The sequence below is a fragment of the Myodes glareolus genome, chromosome 3 (assembly GCF_982192425.1).
Source record: "Myodes glareolus chromosome 3, mMyoGla1.1, whole genome shotgun sequence".
Classification (NCBI taxonomy): Eukaryota; Metazoa; Chordata; class Mammalia; order Rodentia; family Cricetidae; genus Myodes; species Myodes glareolus.
The window spans coordinates 84,507,330-84,522,466 of record NC_142028.1 but is presented as its reverse complement, the minus strand read 5'-3'; the positions used below and the strand labels follow the sequence as shown (position 1 = coordinate 84,522,466).

Sequence of the window (15,137 nt, the reverse complement as noted above, 5' to 3'; positions counted from 1 at the left end):
GGCCGGCATGAGGGGCGTGGCCTGGCTTGGAGGTGGGCGGGGCGGGGGCGGGGCGGGGCCGGGAATGGGGTGGGACTGAGGCTCCGAGTGAGCTGGGTAGTAGCGGGGAAAGGGTGGAAGGGGCGGGGTTGGACGGCGCGCGTGCGTGCCCGCGCGGGGGCGTGTCCCCTGAGACTTCTGCGGGGCCCCCGAGGCGTCGCGGAGCCGGGTAAGGGTTGTCCCGAGGAAAGGCGCGCCGGCGAGGTGGCGCATCTGGGCGGGTCCAGTGCCGGGAGGGGGCGGGGCGGAGCTGCGCCGGGCGCGCGCCTGGGAACTCCGCCGAGGCGGGGGCGGGGCGGAGCGGGGCGGAGCCGGGCGTGGTGCGCCGGGCGGGCATCGCGAGCCGACGGTCCCTTCGCGGAGCTACCCGAGGCCCAGGCGTGCGGGTCTGCGCTGCGCGTTGGGCGGGCACGGCAGAGGTGGGAGTCTGGTGGCGTGGCGGGCGGAGGGATGCCGACGGGAAGGAAGGGGTTGTGAGGGGGATGCGCGCCAGGCGACCGCGGGAGGTCCGGTGACGTTGCTAGGAGAGGGCCTGGCCTCTCTCTGTCCTGGAGACCTAGGCCCCGCCCCAAGAACCTTTTAGTGACCTGAAATGATGCTTTGACCCCTCAAAAGGAAGAAACATTACAAATCACAGTTAATATACCCAAGTATAAGACATCATCAGCATCGTTCAAACTGTTACAAATTATATTTAAAGTCGATGTGGATGCATTTAAGCTATTTTAAATCATTTGGGGCTGGGGCTTGCGGAGGAGGAGAGAGGACTGTGTTTGGGCTGCCAACCTGGGGGACAGAGGATGTCCGTTTTTAAAATTTACACAAGAGTTACCAGTGGATGGTATAGGAAAGGATTTGGGGTGTGCCGATTTAAGAGCACGCAGAGCTAAGGGCGCTGGCAAACAAGAAAATCAACTCAGAACTTGACCCAGAGGTTTTCTGAAAGAAGTTCCATAAATGGCCACGCTGTGTACAAGAGAAGTAAACAAATGACCCTGATGAAGGATAAGACACCGGCGTCCCTGATTGTGTGCCTACCCTATACAAATAGAGAGTTCCCTAAGAGAATTCATGCTTCCTTAGATCAAGCATGTCCTCAAACATGTCTGCATCTTGAAGCTATGGAAACATGTCTGCTGAGTGGCTTCATGGGCTAACTTGGGATTGGTGTGCCTCTTTCTCATTAATTACAACAAAAACTTAGTGGAAACTCAATCTCTACCCCTTTCTTCCTGTCTAATGACTGATTGTTTTAGGAGGTATGGAATACATTGTGTGTTAAAGCACTTGTTTGCTCTTTCCATTGACATCTTAGATCATTTAAGAATGAAGTAAGACAAGAAAACATTTGAAGAGTGCACACTGTATCCCATTCATCTACTATATACATCAATATGAGAACACTTCCCCAAATGTTAACTCTTATTCATTTATTTGAGAACAGCTCTCTTATAACCCAGAATTATCTTATATTCACTTCCAGTCCTCCAGCCTTTACCTTCCCAGTATAGGTGACATCATCCCTTTCTTAAATGTGTTGAATCTCCCTTACCTATTTTTATCCAAGTGAAATATGCATACAGCATTTACCTGTTTTGAGACATTCATGTCAATTCATCTAGCAAAGGTAGGATTAGAAAGCACATCACAAATGTGTCATCCTTGGTAAAGGACGTGCATCTTTAGTAGATGCACTGACAGAGGGGGCAAGGTAACTTTTTAAGATGTTCGTTCCTTTACATTTTTATCACATTTATTTGTTTTGTGGGGAAGTGGGGGACATGCTCTGAACATTTTATCTCTCCCAAACAATGTAGAACTTAAAAGACTCTAGCTAGAACTGAACACAGTAGCCTAGATGTGAATCACACTGGTAGCACCCAGCTACTACTTGTGTGTCTATTATCAGCTTGACAAGAACCAAATTTTGGTTACAGATTGTATTAATCTTTTCTGGTATAGTGCCTTGGCACTTAGTACACGTGGGCCACCTTGCTGGTTGTTGGTCAAAGAATTTGATGGAATGTAGTGCCTCTTTAACTTCTTAAATTGTGTTTTGTTTTGTTGGGGTGCTGGAAATCAAAATTGGGGTCTCATGCTTGCCAGGCAGGCACATTCCCATTGAGCTACACCCCCCACAGCCTAACTTTTAGTATAATCTAAAATAGCATTTTAAAATTTTACCTTTGGAACAGTGTTGTCTTGTGTTGATTTTTGTCGTGGACCAAACCAGTTAAATTTTAATACATCTAGATCAAGGGTCCAAAGGGTCAAATAGTATTTTAGGCTTTATAGTCTGACAGCTACTCATATCTGCCATACAGAAGCAGCCACAGACATTATGTAAATGGATGAACATCCGAGCACCTGTTGTGCAACTGAACTAAACCCCTGTCCTTCCCCCGTTTCTTTCTGAGGGTCAGTTCTGTCATTCAGCATATAAGGTGACATCTCAGCTTTGAGCTGTCTGCAGGGTTGATAAACATGCTTTTTATATCCTTATTTAACAAAGATGTTATCTAAAATATCTTTACTCAATCCCATGGTGGGGGGGGGTCTTAGGATCTTACTCTGTAGCTGGGTTCAATTCCTAGCACTGTAAAAACGTCATGTATGCACACTTAGTAATAATAAATAAAATTATTTAAGCATATTTTAAATATAAAAATTAATTCAAGAAGTTGTAGAAATCCTGAGTAGAACTATCAAATTTGAAATAATAAAAAAGTTGTTGAGCTATTTGAAATAGTGAAAAGACTGCTCTAGAGCTGGTCTGGATGTTACACGGGCACACACCTGTGATAATAGTGAAAAGACTGCTCTAGAGCTGGTCTGGATGTTACACAGGCACACACCTGTGATAATAGTGAAAAAACTGCTCTAGAGCTGATCTAGATGTTACACAGCCACACACCTGTGATTCTAGAACTAGGCCAGCTGCGGCCAGAGAATCACAGATTTGAGGCCAACATTGTAAGCATAGTGAGAACTTGTCTCAAACAAACAAACGGCAACAACAAAAACAGGCTCTACAAACACTTACCCAGGTATGGATAAAGTACTGCCCTCCCCTGGGGTGTGTGTGTGTGTGTGTGTGTGTGTGTGTGTGTTACCAAACCTAGACAACATGTTAGGCAAGTATTTTCCCACTAAACTGCTTCTCCATCCTCTAATAATCCCTACTTTGTATAAAATTGTTCCAGTAGCTAGAGAACGACCTTTTCAGCTCCTAATTTCCTTTGAAATATCATCTTAATCCTAGGGCTATAAAACTGATTAAATGGCAAAAAATTTAAAATATGAAAGTAGCAAATCTTTGGATAAACATAATACGTCTTGGGCATGTAGACTTTGGTTGGGGGTCGGGACCTGAGAATACTTAGCATTAGAAACATTTTACTTAATTTATCACATTAATCCCTTAAGAAAAGCCATATGGGCCAGGCATTGTACCACACGCCTGTAATCCGAGCACTTGGGAGGCAGAGTCAAGCGGATCTCTGTGAGTTTGAGGCCAGCCTAGTCTACAGAGTGAGTTCCAGGACAACCAGAGATACAGAGAAACCCTGTCTTGGAACGTCCCCCACCAAATAAAAGAAATAAAGAAAAGAAGAGAAAAGAAAAGAAAAGAAAACCACTTGAAGGTCTGGCTGTTTGTCCAGAGGTCCTGAGTTCAGTTCAGTTCCCAGCAACCCCATGGTGGCTCACAACTATCTGTAATGGGAATCTGATGTTCTCTTTTGACATGCAGGCATACATGCAAACAGAGCACTCATACCTAAAAAAATGCATAAATAGGTTTTTAAAAAAACATTTTATTATATGTATTTGACAAGAGTGCAATGCTTATTCATATTTAAAAGAAAAACTTAACAAACTAGTACAAAAATTCTTACATTAATAAGATCTAATAAAACATCAGTGAATGTGGCATTTAGTGCTAAAATGTGGTAAATACCCATTGTTTGGCTAATAAGAAGAAATTTTGAGTATTTATTTATTTTTGAGACAGAGTTTCTCTGTGTAATAGCCCTGGCTGTCCTGAAACTCTATAGACGAGGCTGACCTCAAACTCACAGAGATCCACCTGCCTCTGCCTCCCAAGTGCTGGGATTAAAGGTGTGTGCCACCACCACCGGTCAAGTGTTGTTTTTATAAAGATCCCCTTTACAGTAGCAGTAGAAACTATAGTGAATAACAGTTAAATCTAAGATGAAGTAGAGAGATGTTGATAAAACTATTTTTTTAAGGACTTAAAAAGTCCTAAGTAAATGCATATATATGCTAGCTCCATGATACTTACTTGTAGAACCATGCCAATTCTCTCCAATTTAATCTGTGCATTTAGTGGAATTGTTTCTATTAAGGTTCAAAGTATAGTACAAATTTTAAATATTAAATAGATTTAACCTTGCTAAATATTAAAATACATACCTGTCAAGCATAGTCACACAGGCCTATAATCATAGCACATAAGAGGATAGACAAATCAGGAAGATCAAATATGCAAGATCAGTGTGTATTATATAGCAAGTTCAAAGCCATCTTAGGCTGCTTAAAAAGACTGTCTAAGAGGAAAGAAAGAATAAAAACAAAGCATACCATATCCTATCATTTGCTTTCAGTCTGTGTCTTTATTAAATTAGAGCTGTCTCTTGAAAATATTATTTGATTGATTTTTAATTTCAGCCTAATCTAATGTTTAATATACTTATGGTAAGTGGGGAAATAATGTGTTTTGTTTAACTCTGTGTTCTGGCCCTCTTATAGAATAGTCATGTATTTTTCTGGTATTGCATTTTTATCTTCTCTGTTAGTTTTTTTGTTAGCCTGTTTTGTATTTCTATAATAAATTACTTGAAGCTGGGTAAAGAAATTTTATTTGTAAAAAAAATAAGTTTATTTAACACACCATTCTGGAGGGCAGAGAACATGCTAACATCTGCTTGGCTTGGGTAATGACCTCATAGGTGATAGCATGTAGGGGGGAAAGAGAGATCACAAGGCAAGAGAAGGAAGAGGAGAGCAGGTAGGGACCAGGCCTGCTTACAGAAATGAATCCACTTCTATAAAACCCAACCTACTCTCTGAGGCTAGCATTAATAATCCCTCTAGGAGACCTATTGTGACCTGTTCACCTCCCAGTAGATTTCATCTCTTAAAGGTCCCACCACCATACAGTATATTTATAGTAGAGGCTAGAGACCAAACTTCTGGCATCTAAACCAGAGAAGCCTTCTTTCTTTATTTGTTGGTTTTATCGTTATTAGTTACCATACAATCCTAGGATTATGACATGCATCCTTGATATCCTAATGTGTCTGTCTGTCTCTGGTTTTTCAGTGCTGAGATCTAACCCAAGACTGTGCATGTGAGGCCAATACTCTACCACTGAGCTGCATTCTCAGCCCCCTAGTCTGTTTTGAATTAATATTATATTACTCATGTTCAGTGTTAAGAACTTTACTAACATGATCTGTAAGTACAGTTTTGTTACCTTCTTCTTGCTTTGCATTATTTATTGTCTTTGTTTTATTTTTTATTATGGGGAAATGTCTTGTATAGCCCAGATTGGTGTTCAGCTTGAGGATAAACTTGAGCTTCTGAGCCTCCTACCTCCACCTCCTGAGTATTTGAATTGTAGGCATGTGCCACCACACCATGCTCATATTTGCTGCTGCTGCATCATCCCTGATTTCAATTGCTATTACCTTTAGATCATTCAGTAGACTTGGGTGTTTTCTGTTGTTCTTGTTTTGATGCTGGGGATATCGTCCAGGGCCTCTTGTATATAAAGCAAGTACTCTATTACTAAGTCATGCTTGCAGCCCAGCTCAGTAGTCATTTTGAGAAAATTTTAGGCTATTCTCTTAACAACGTATTTATCATCTCGTGTGTGTTTCCTTCTTTTTCACAGATCTAGATCTAGTCTAGAAGCATTACTGTGATGGTTAGTTTTGACAGGACTAACAGTGCCTCCATCAGTAAGGTACACCTCTGGAGGTGTCGCTGTTTCCTGAAGTGTGGTGTTGTGGTTTTTGCTCTGACTGCTTTTGTTTTTTCAGCTACTGACTAATGTGACTAAGTAGAATCTTCTGTGTGTTTTGTTCAATTTAAAGTTCAGAATTTCTTGGAGTTGTGAGTTTATATTTTAGATTTGATGAAAATTTTAGCCGTATTTTCTTCATAATTTTTCGTACATTATTCTTTTTTCTCCTAAGATACCAATTCGAATTGTGCATATTTCAGATTAGTTTGATTTTATTAAGTTAATTTTTTATTATTTTATGTGAATCGGTGTTTTGCTTGCATTTAGTGCCCTCAGAGGCCAGAAGAAGGCATCAGACCGTTTGGAACTAGAGTTCAGATGGTAGTTAGCTACCCCACGAGTGCTAGGAACTGAACCTGGATCCTTTACAAGAGCAACAAGTGCTGATAACCACTGATCCATCTCTCCAGCTCCCTTCACTTGTGTTTTTTTTTAAGATTTATTTTTGTTTATGTCTGTGTGTTTCTGTGTGTGTGCCATATGTGTGTGAGTGCTTGTGGAGACCCGAAAAGAGTGTCAGATCCCCTGAGATGGAGGTAGAGATAGCTCTGAGCCATGTGGGTGCTGGAAGCTAAACTTGGATCCTCTGGAAGAGCAGCAAGTGCTTTAACTGCTGAGTATCTCTCTTTTTTATGTCAGGCAAGTACTTTGCCATTACATTGCACCTTCAGCCCGTATTATGTTCACTGATCTTTACTCTTCTCTGTTTATTTATTTATTGTGTGTTGGTGTGCATGTGTATGCCATAGTTCACAAGTAGAAGTCAGGACAACTTGCAGAGCTGATTCCTCCTTCCACTGTGTGTTCTGGGATTAAAGCCACATCAGGTGTGGCTGGAAACGCCTTTACTGACTGAGCCATCTTGCCAGTCTCACTGATCTTTGCTTAATGCTAAATTCTATCTGATATTAAGCCTAGCTAGCATTTTTTTAAACTTTAGATAACTGTATTTTTCAATTCCCGAATTTCTGTGTTGTTTCTTTTGAGTTTTCATTTGTCTTGTAAAACTCACTTTCTGTTCATTCGTTTTGTTCATGTTTTTGTCTAAATTAACAGATTTATATATGGTCAGTTTTGTATATTCTAATATAAATTAGCACATGGGTAACTCCAGCACTTGAGTCATTATAATGATATTTTGTAAAGCTGGCCTGAAGATCAGAGTGCAGAGCTAAGCCACTAGTTAGCCACAGAGGCCAGGCAGTAGTGGCACACACCTTTAATCCCAGCACTCAGGAGGCAGAGGTAGACAGATCTCTGAGTTCAAGGTCACCCTAGGCTACACTAAATTTCTCCAGTGTCAAAGAAAAACAGCACTCACACAAAGGTGATTCCAGCACTTTAGATTACTCTGCCTTTAGTCCCAGCACTAGGGAGGTGGAGACAGGAGTGATATGGCTGGGCAGAGAGAGGAATATAAGGCAGAAGGAGACAGGAGCTCAAAGATGCAGTCTGAGGTTTCATAGAGATAGCATTCAGTCTGAAGATTCATGGTGATAGGATCTCACCCTTTTATTCTGAGCATTGGTAGAAGTAAGAACTTTCTAGTGACTGGCTGCTTTGCTTCTCTGAGCTTTTAACTTTCACCCCCTTGTATCTGACTCTGAGTTTTTATTATTAAGGACAATTAGAATTTTGTGCTACATTCATCTATTGAGATGCTTCTAATCTTACTTAATGCAGTATCTCAGCAGAAGGTGGAGTAAATAGGTAGTCTCCCCTGGGAGAGTTCACATCTTTCACACTTTTCCTTTGGGAGCGGGAGACCACGTTGCAATTTTAAATGTTTAGTTTACTTCTGGTTTCAAATAACTAAGTAGTAAGTGTAACTTCTCCTTCATTGGGTTTGTCTCTTCTGTACCCCAAACCAAAGAAACCTTCCTTTGCTTTTCAGCTAGCACCAGTTTCCGGTGAAACTTCACAAGGGCTTGTTTCTTTGATCTCATCTCAGGTGACCTGCATCTCAGGGGCTGTGCTGCAGCTGTACCTAACTGTACTCAACAGTGCCGCATATGACATTGATAAACTTCACAAACATAAAAAGAGAAAAAGAAGCCAGGCACCAACAAGCCTGAACTAAGATTCCACGTACATGAAATTTAAACAGAATTAATTCACCATGTTAGAAATAGCACCACTGTTCCTTGTAGGGAGGAAGGAGAGGTAGGATCAGGAAGGGGTGAGGAAGACTTCTCATAAACTCTTAATACTTCCTGATGTGTTTGCTTTGCAAAGCTTTGTTGAATATATGCTTAAGATTTGGTTCCTTTTTTTTGTGCATGTTACAGTTGGGTAGGCAACTCTTGTATCAAAATCAAAGCCCAAGCCATAAACCAACCATGGTAAAGCACATCTGTAATCCTAGTAGTCAGAAGATTGAGGCAGGAGGACTAGGGTTTGAGCTAATAGTGAGAACTTCTTTCAAAGACAAATTTAAAAAGAAAAATCAAGCATGGATTGGAAGAAGACATTTATAAAGACTCATGAAACAGAATTTGTATCTAGAAAATTATTTAAGATTTTTTTCATTATGCATTGTGTGTGTGCAGGCACTCACACATAAAAGTCAGAAGGGATCAGGTTCCTTAGAACTGACTTACAGGACGTTGTGAGCTCTCCAGTGTGAGTGCTGGGAACTGAGCACTGGTCCTTAGAGCGCTTTCAAACCACCCATGTGGTGGTGTGCTAGTCAGTTCAGCACTAGGGAACTGACTAGCCAATGAGAGACGGCGGAGCCAATGAGAGACGGCGGAGGAGGCCATGGCGTTCCTGGGGCTGTCTCTTGGCACTCTCACTGCACACAGCCGTCGTTCACCATCAGAACAGGTGGGTGAAGCAGAGGATAAGGTCTGAGAGAATCTTTCCTTTTTTATCCTCCAGTATCCTCCAGTTGAGTATGTGGAGCTCAACAAGATTTCTTCAGCAGAGATGGGTTTTAGTCTGAGCAGGTTGCTAGTTCGGAGTTTAAACTAAGCTCATTGCTTTCCTTATTTCGTGTTCCTATTCAGAAAATGGTAACTGCTGTTGTTACTGCTCCCTGGGATTTTAGCTATTGGAGACACAAAAGGAGGGGGTCACATGAGCTCGGGGGTACTTGAGGACAGCATGGTTAACAAAGCAAAACTGTCATCTCAAAAAAGCAACCAAAGCTAGTGTGTCAAATTGTAAATGAGCCTGGTGTGGTGGACAGGTCTGAAGCCCCAACTCACAGGGAGTAGATGAAAGAGAATCTGAGGACGAGAGACCTTGTCTCACCTGAAAGAAAAAGTTAAAAATACAGCCAGGTGTAGGGGCCAATGCCTGTAATCCTAGCACTTGGGAGGCTGAGGCAGGAAGATTACTGTAAATTCTAGGCCAGCCTGGACTACAGAGTGACCCAGTTTTAAAAACAAAAAACCCCCAAAGTAAGTATTGTTTGATACTTGGATTGGTAAGGGTGTAGATTCTCACAAAATCCCTGTATTTATACTCCAGATCTTAAAGATGTTATAAATACAGCTAGATAACTGCAGTAAAAATCACCCATTATTTCTGTCACCATTAGTTGTTAACTATCTCTATATAATAACTGAGGGTTTTAATTTTAGAAGCAGAATAATGATGTCAGTTAAAAGTAGTCAAAGACATTTTGTGGAGTATAAGTGGGGGTCATATTTTATAGATCATCCCAGGGAGAAGGCAAGAGTTTGCAGAGCAAACATGTGCCAGTCCCTCCCACATTTTGAATAGCTTGGTTGTTAAACTGTATGCCAGGCAACAGCCTTGCTTTCTCTTTTGTTGAGAGTCAAGAGTTTGCTTTTTTATTCCTGTATTTTTATCAAATTTTCAGGTTAAACACTTTGAGATGAGAAAGGTTGATCTCTGTTCGAGCACTGAAGGGGCTGAAGTGATTCTGGCTACCTCAAGTGATGAGAAGCACCCACCGGAAAACATCATCGATGGGTAAGAGTGGCTCTTCCCTCGGTCCTGCTTCCAGGCTGCTGTTAGATCAGGGAGCCCCTCGAGTACTGGGCCTATTTTATAACAGCTGGCACTGTTAAGAAGTTTAATAATCATTTAGTGAGCTAGATGACTTCATAGTGTCTATTTGTGGAGTCATTCTTTGAACTAATTCAACGGTATTTAAGGTTTTTAATCTTAATAATTCTTAGACTGACCTTTTTGGGCAAACAGGTTCAATTATTCTTTCAGTTTATTCTCTTTCAGTGCTGGAAATTAGACCCAGGGCCCTCCCAGAGTAGACAAGTACTCTACCATCCCTCCCAGAGTAGACAAGTACTCTACCATCATGCTCTTTCCTCAGCTTTTATTCTATTTATTTGTGCTTTGAGTTTTCTAAGACAGGGTTTTACTGTATAACCTAGATTTGTCTTAAACTCAAAATTTTCCTGTCTCAGCGTCCAAAGTCCAGGATTAGAGTTGTTCTATCATTTGTAGTTTGCAAATAGGTGTGTATGTGTGCTTTAAATTTTATTCATTTTTATTTTATGCATACTGATGTTTTGCTTATGTGTATGCATATGTACAACGTGTGTGCAATGCTCAGTGACAGAAGAGGGTGTCAGGTCCCCGGAACTAGAGTTATAGATGTAAGTTAGTGTGAGCTGCTATGTTGGTGCTGGCAACTCAACCCAGATCCTCAGCAAGAGCTGCCAGTGCTCTTAACTGCTGAGCTATTTCTTAGTCCATAAATAGATTTTAAAAGTGGTTTACCAAGGCAGCAACTTAATTCTATGGAAGAATAAATTTTAATATCTGGCTTTGTGTCCCGCGCTACTGTCTCGCCAGCAAGAACCACGCGGTACACATAGGATACTTCTGCAGTAAAGCTTTAATGCCCCTTGGGAGAGCGGGCATCAGCCAACATGGCGGAGACCCAGATAAGATGGAACCCATCCCTTATATAGGAAACAGACCCTGCTTTGGACGTGTCACTCTTGGATAGGTCCATTGTTCCCAGTCCCAGGTGATGCCTCGGGAGTAGGCAGGGACGCAGCGGTAGAGTTACCAAGCACGTGCGCTGGGATTAAAGGCGTGTGCTACATCACCTTGAACTCACAGAGATCTGCTTGTCTCTGCCTCCCAGGCATCAGGGCTAAAGGCGTGTGCCGCCACACCTTGGGGTCACAGAGGTCAATCTCTACCTTTGTTCCTAGAAGCAATGGAGAATGTGGTCCGGCCCTCCACATATCCCCCTTTTTTTACTTCTTTGCAGAAAGGCAACTCCCTAGGAAGGTAAAGATAGAGGTCGCACTTCCCAAAATGAAAACATTACGATGGGCTTGCACGGAATCTGTCCCTAGGCTCATGACACCTGGAACCTATCCAGCCTGCCCTCTGCCAATTTTCTGGGAAAGGGAATATACGGCAGGAAACCCTTAAGCAAAGCGACTTATCTCTCAGAGAGGGCCATTCTCTGTGCGATGCTCTTCAGCTCGACAACCTTCAGGGCTAGCTAAGCCAAGCACTCCACCCTGTGCAATGGACCACAGTCCTAGGGGTGCAGGAGCTGGTTGGCTTAAACCTTACTGCTTTAACATAGATAGCCACATATCAGTAGAGGCCCCTGTTCCAGGGCAGCCAGCGCTTGTGCAATAACCACTTTGTCCCTACGATTTTGGGATTTGAGTCAGCAGACCATCCAGAGGAGAAACACTAATCCATAGCATAGGACTGTTCCAAAACATTTCCACCCCCACCCATTCTTTGAAGTAGGGGAATGAGAGACACGGCCCAGGACTGGAGTCCTACGGCCAAGCTTATAAATCATCTCTAGGACGGTAGGGAGGGGACCCAGAGTCTTATTGGTTGTAAAAAATCGGGGAGACACCGCCATCCTATGGTTGACTGGTAACAGCTTCAGGAAGGCTGAGAGTGTCCTCCATCGGTGCTCTGTCATCCATCCGCAAAATGGCAGGAGGAACAGCAGCCAGGTCCTCAGGCGAATCCGTGTGTTGTGGACCACTCTTCACTGTTCGGGTCAATCGCTCTGGCAGCCAGAATGGGCTTTCTTGATCCTGTGGGAAGACACAAACAGCTCCCCTGGATCTCAATAAGATGGGATCCGGGCCTTTCCATTCATTAGAAAGCACATCTTTCTACTTAACCAAATCTTTGGGCCGCTGCGGATCCGAACAATGTCGTGTTGTAGCATTTTGGCCATTATCATCCAGATTTAAAAAATTTATGGTGAACAGAGCCATGGCGATGGCCATTCTTGGCATCGGGGGCAGTTCCTTTATTATTCCCCCCCTTTTTGTTTAAATAGATATTTATCCAATTTTTAATTTAAATAACCATGGCATTTTGTAACCTATCTTGAAGATACCCATAGTGTTTAGCAGAAATAACTGACAGGATAAGGGAAACTGATAGCAAGCAATAGTACAGCAACAATAACATTGCAATGTACAGCAACAACAGCATAGCAATAACTGACAGACCAAGGGCAGGAGCTGGACCATCCCTCAGGAACCCGCCAGCTCCGCAGCAATCAGGCCAGACAGCTCCATAGCAGAGGCTTTGTCCTCAGGCCTCTGGACAGATGAATCCACAGCATGAATGTCAGTAGATGTATGTCAGCATTTCTAGAAAAAAACATAAACAAACTCTTCTTCCAAAATAACATTTAAGAGTATTAAAAAACTCAGTGTAAAAATTTAGCACAGTCAGTACTGGAAGTAGGCTGGTCTTGAACTTAGAGACCTATAGGTCTCTGTTTTAAAGAGCAATCTTGTTTGTCTGTGTCATTATAGTAGGCCTTAGAATTAAACCATTTTAAATCTGGCACAGATGAGATTATTGTTTTAAAAATATGAGAAAACCGTTTTTCTGTTTCCAGCCTGGAGTCCTAAGATGACGTGGCCATTGGGGAACCCATATGGGGATCTCTCTTTTTTACGGTATGGGCCGTGTTGTCCCAGTGGCGCCTAGGAAAAACCCAGGCCCTGTTTGTTGATATTAGATTTAAGATTTATTGGCTCCCGTATTTCTTGCTGGTACGGTGGCCTCGGGCTCCAGAGCCCGCCCGCCCTCCAAGGGCTGTGTGTGGCCCTGGGCCTGCTCGCTGCGCAGCTCCCCGTGTCCCGCTGTGCGGCTCCGCCTGTCCCAGGCCAGGAAGTGGCGGCTCCACCCCCAGGTGCCCCTGCCTTCCCCGCGGGGCTAGCCTCGTTCTCTGAGGTCTGAGGCTGTGTTGGTGGCGGAGTGTGGCGGGAGCCGACACCCAGACCAAGGCTGCACAGGCCGGCAATAACTCAAGGTCCGCGCCAGAGCTGCTGCGGCTCAAGGGGCCGATGGGAGAGGCGGCGAACAGGGCCGCTTCCCTACTAGCCAACTCTCAACACCTGTGCCACAGCAAAAGCGGCTGTAAACTCTCACAGATCCAGCCAACGACCCAATCACCCCGAAGTCCAAGGGCCCTTCGCATCCATCTCCCTGCGGAACCCGAAACACCAGACAAGCCAAGCGTATACACAGCAATCTTTTAGGAGGACTTGAGTTCTTAAAATGCTAAGCAGTTCTTAAAAACTTAAGTCACACTATGTAGATGAAATACGGTATTGCCTGTTTACTGCATTTAAACCTTAATTGCGCTTTTATTATGATAAATACGACCAGCCCTGCCTGAAGTTAGCATCGTTTAGCATAGCCAAATGGAATCAGAGCCATTTTACCCTCAGAGACCAGCACAGTTTTAGGTACATTGCAAGCCTTCTGACCTGGCAGCTTGTGGCACCGTTCTCATTCTCGGTACTGCTGTGATACCCTCCAGGCCAGGCACCAACTGAGCCTGCGCAATATGCCTCCCACCATAGCCACAGAGCAAAGCTCCGCTCCAGCCGCCCTCCAGCCCCAGCTGCACCCACTCCGAGCCCAAACCGGTGCATGGAGCAAAGCTGAACTCAGAGAAGCAGGCTTGAAAGGACCTCATTTAAACTTTTAGGGAATTTGGGCGTCGTTTAGTCTCTTTGGCTGCTTCCTGCTGTTATTGGGCCGTTGCATTCTTAGGGGTATACACTACAACATTTCAGGAGGTCTCGGTGATTCAAACCACGTGGATCTCAAGCACATACTTAGGCTCCCATCCTCCGTGGAGGCGAAAACAGAACCTCTCCCCCACAACATCACATTCTCAAGCCCATGCCTTAAATCTAAACTACCTTTTTTAGCAGCTCCCAAATTCAAATATCCCTCTCCTGTCCAGTACACAAAAAACAACACGAACAACACAACACAAAGCCTTCGACCCTGTAAATCAGCCTTCTCCCCCATCTCCACTCTCCCAAAATCACCGGGAGGTCCTTTTTAACTTATTTTCTTTTCTGTCTCCCCCATTCTTTACCGGAGGGTCCTTTTTAACTTTCTGTCTCCCCCATTCTTTACCGGAGGGTCCTTTTTAACTTATCTGGGTGCGCGCACAACCTCCCACTGCTGCTCAGTTTCTGATATGCTCTCTGGACTTTAGAACGTACCTCTCTGAGCACGCATGCCTACAGTTCTGAATCCTCCTTGTGTCCAAGGGGTCTCCGGTGGTGCAAAGTTCTTCTTTTTCCCGGGTATCAGCACCAGATGTCCCGCGCTACTGTCTCGCCAGCAAGAACCACGCGGTACACATAGGATACTTCTGCAGTAAAGCTTTAATGCCCCTTGGGAGAGCGGGCATCAGCCAACATGGCGGAGACCCAGATAAGATGGAACCCATCCCTTATATAGGAAACAGACCCTGCTTTGGACGTGTCACTCTTGGATAGGTCCATTGTTCCCAGTCCCAGGTGATGCCTCGGGAGTAGGCAGGGACGCAGCGGTAGAGTTACCAAGCACGTGCGCTGGGATTAAAGGCGTGTGCTACATCACCTTGAACTCACAGAGATCTGCTTGTCTCTGCCTCCCAGGCATCAGGGCTAAAGGCGTGTGCCGCCACACCTTGGGGTCACAGAGGTCAATCTCTACCTTTGTTCCTAGAAGCAATGGAGAATGTGGTCCGGCCCTCCACAGCTTTGGTTTAATTCCAAATTTACTTGTAAATAGAACTGTATAAACATTGTTACTT

General features: G+C 43.8%; 1 protein-coding gene across 4 annotated transcripts in view; it reads left to right on the top strand.

Moving 5' to 3' along the window:
- Positions 1-15,137, top strand: part of Ift25 (intraflagellar transport 25) — a 32,182-nt gene that overhangs the window by 230 nt on the left and 16,815 nt on the right. Inside the window, exons 1-2 of one of the 4 annotated variants that reach the window (XM_085686365.2) lie at positions 153-208; positions 9,918-10,030. In XM_085686365.2, coding sequence (XP_085542491.2) covers positions 9,933-10,030 — 98 coding nt within the window. In that variant the 5' untranslated portion in view covers positions 153-208; positions 9,918-9,932. Of the gene's footprint in view, positions 1-152; positions 209-335; positions 459-5,401; positions 5,518-9,917; positions 10,031-15,137 lie in introns of those variants that run through there. The other 3 variants (XM_048453283.3, XM_048453284.3, XM_087904767.1) reach the window with 3 other exon arrangements.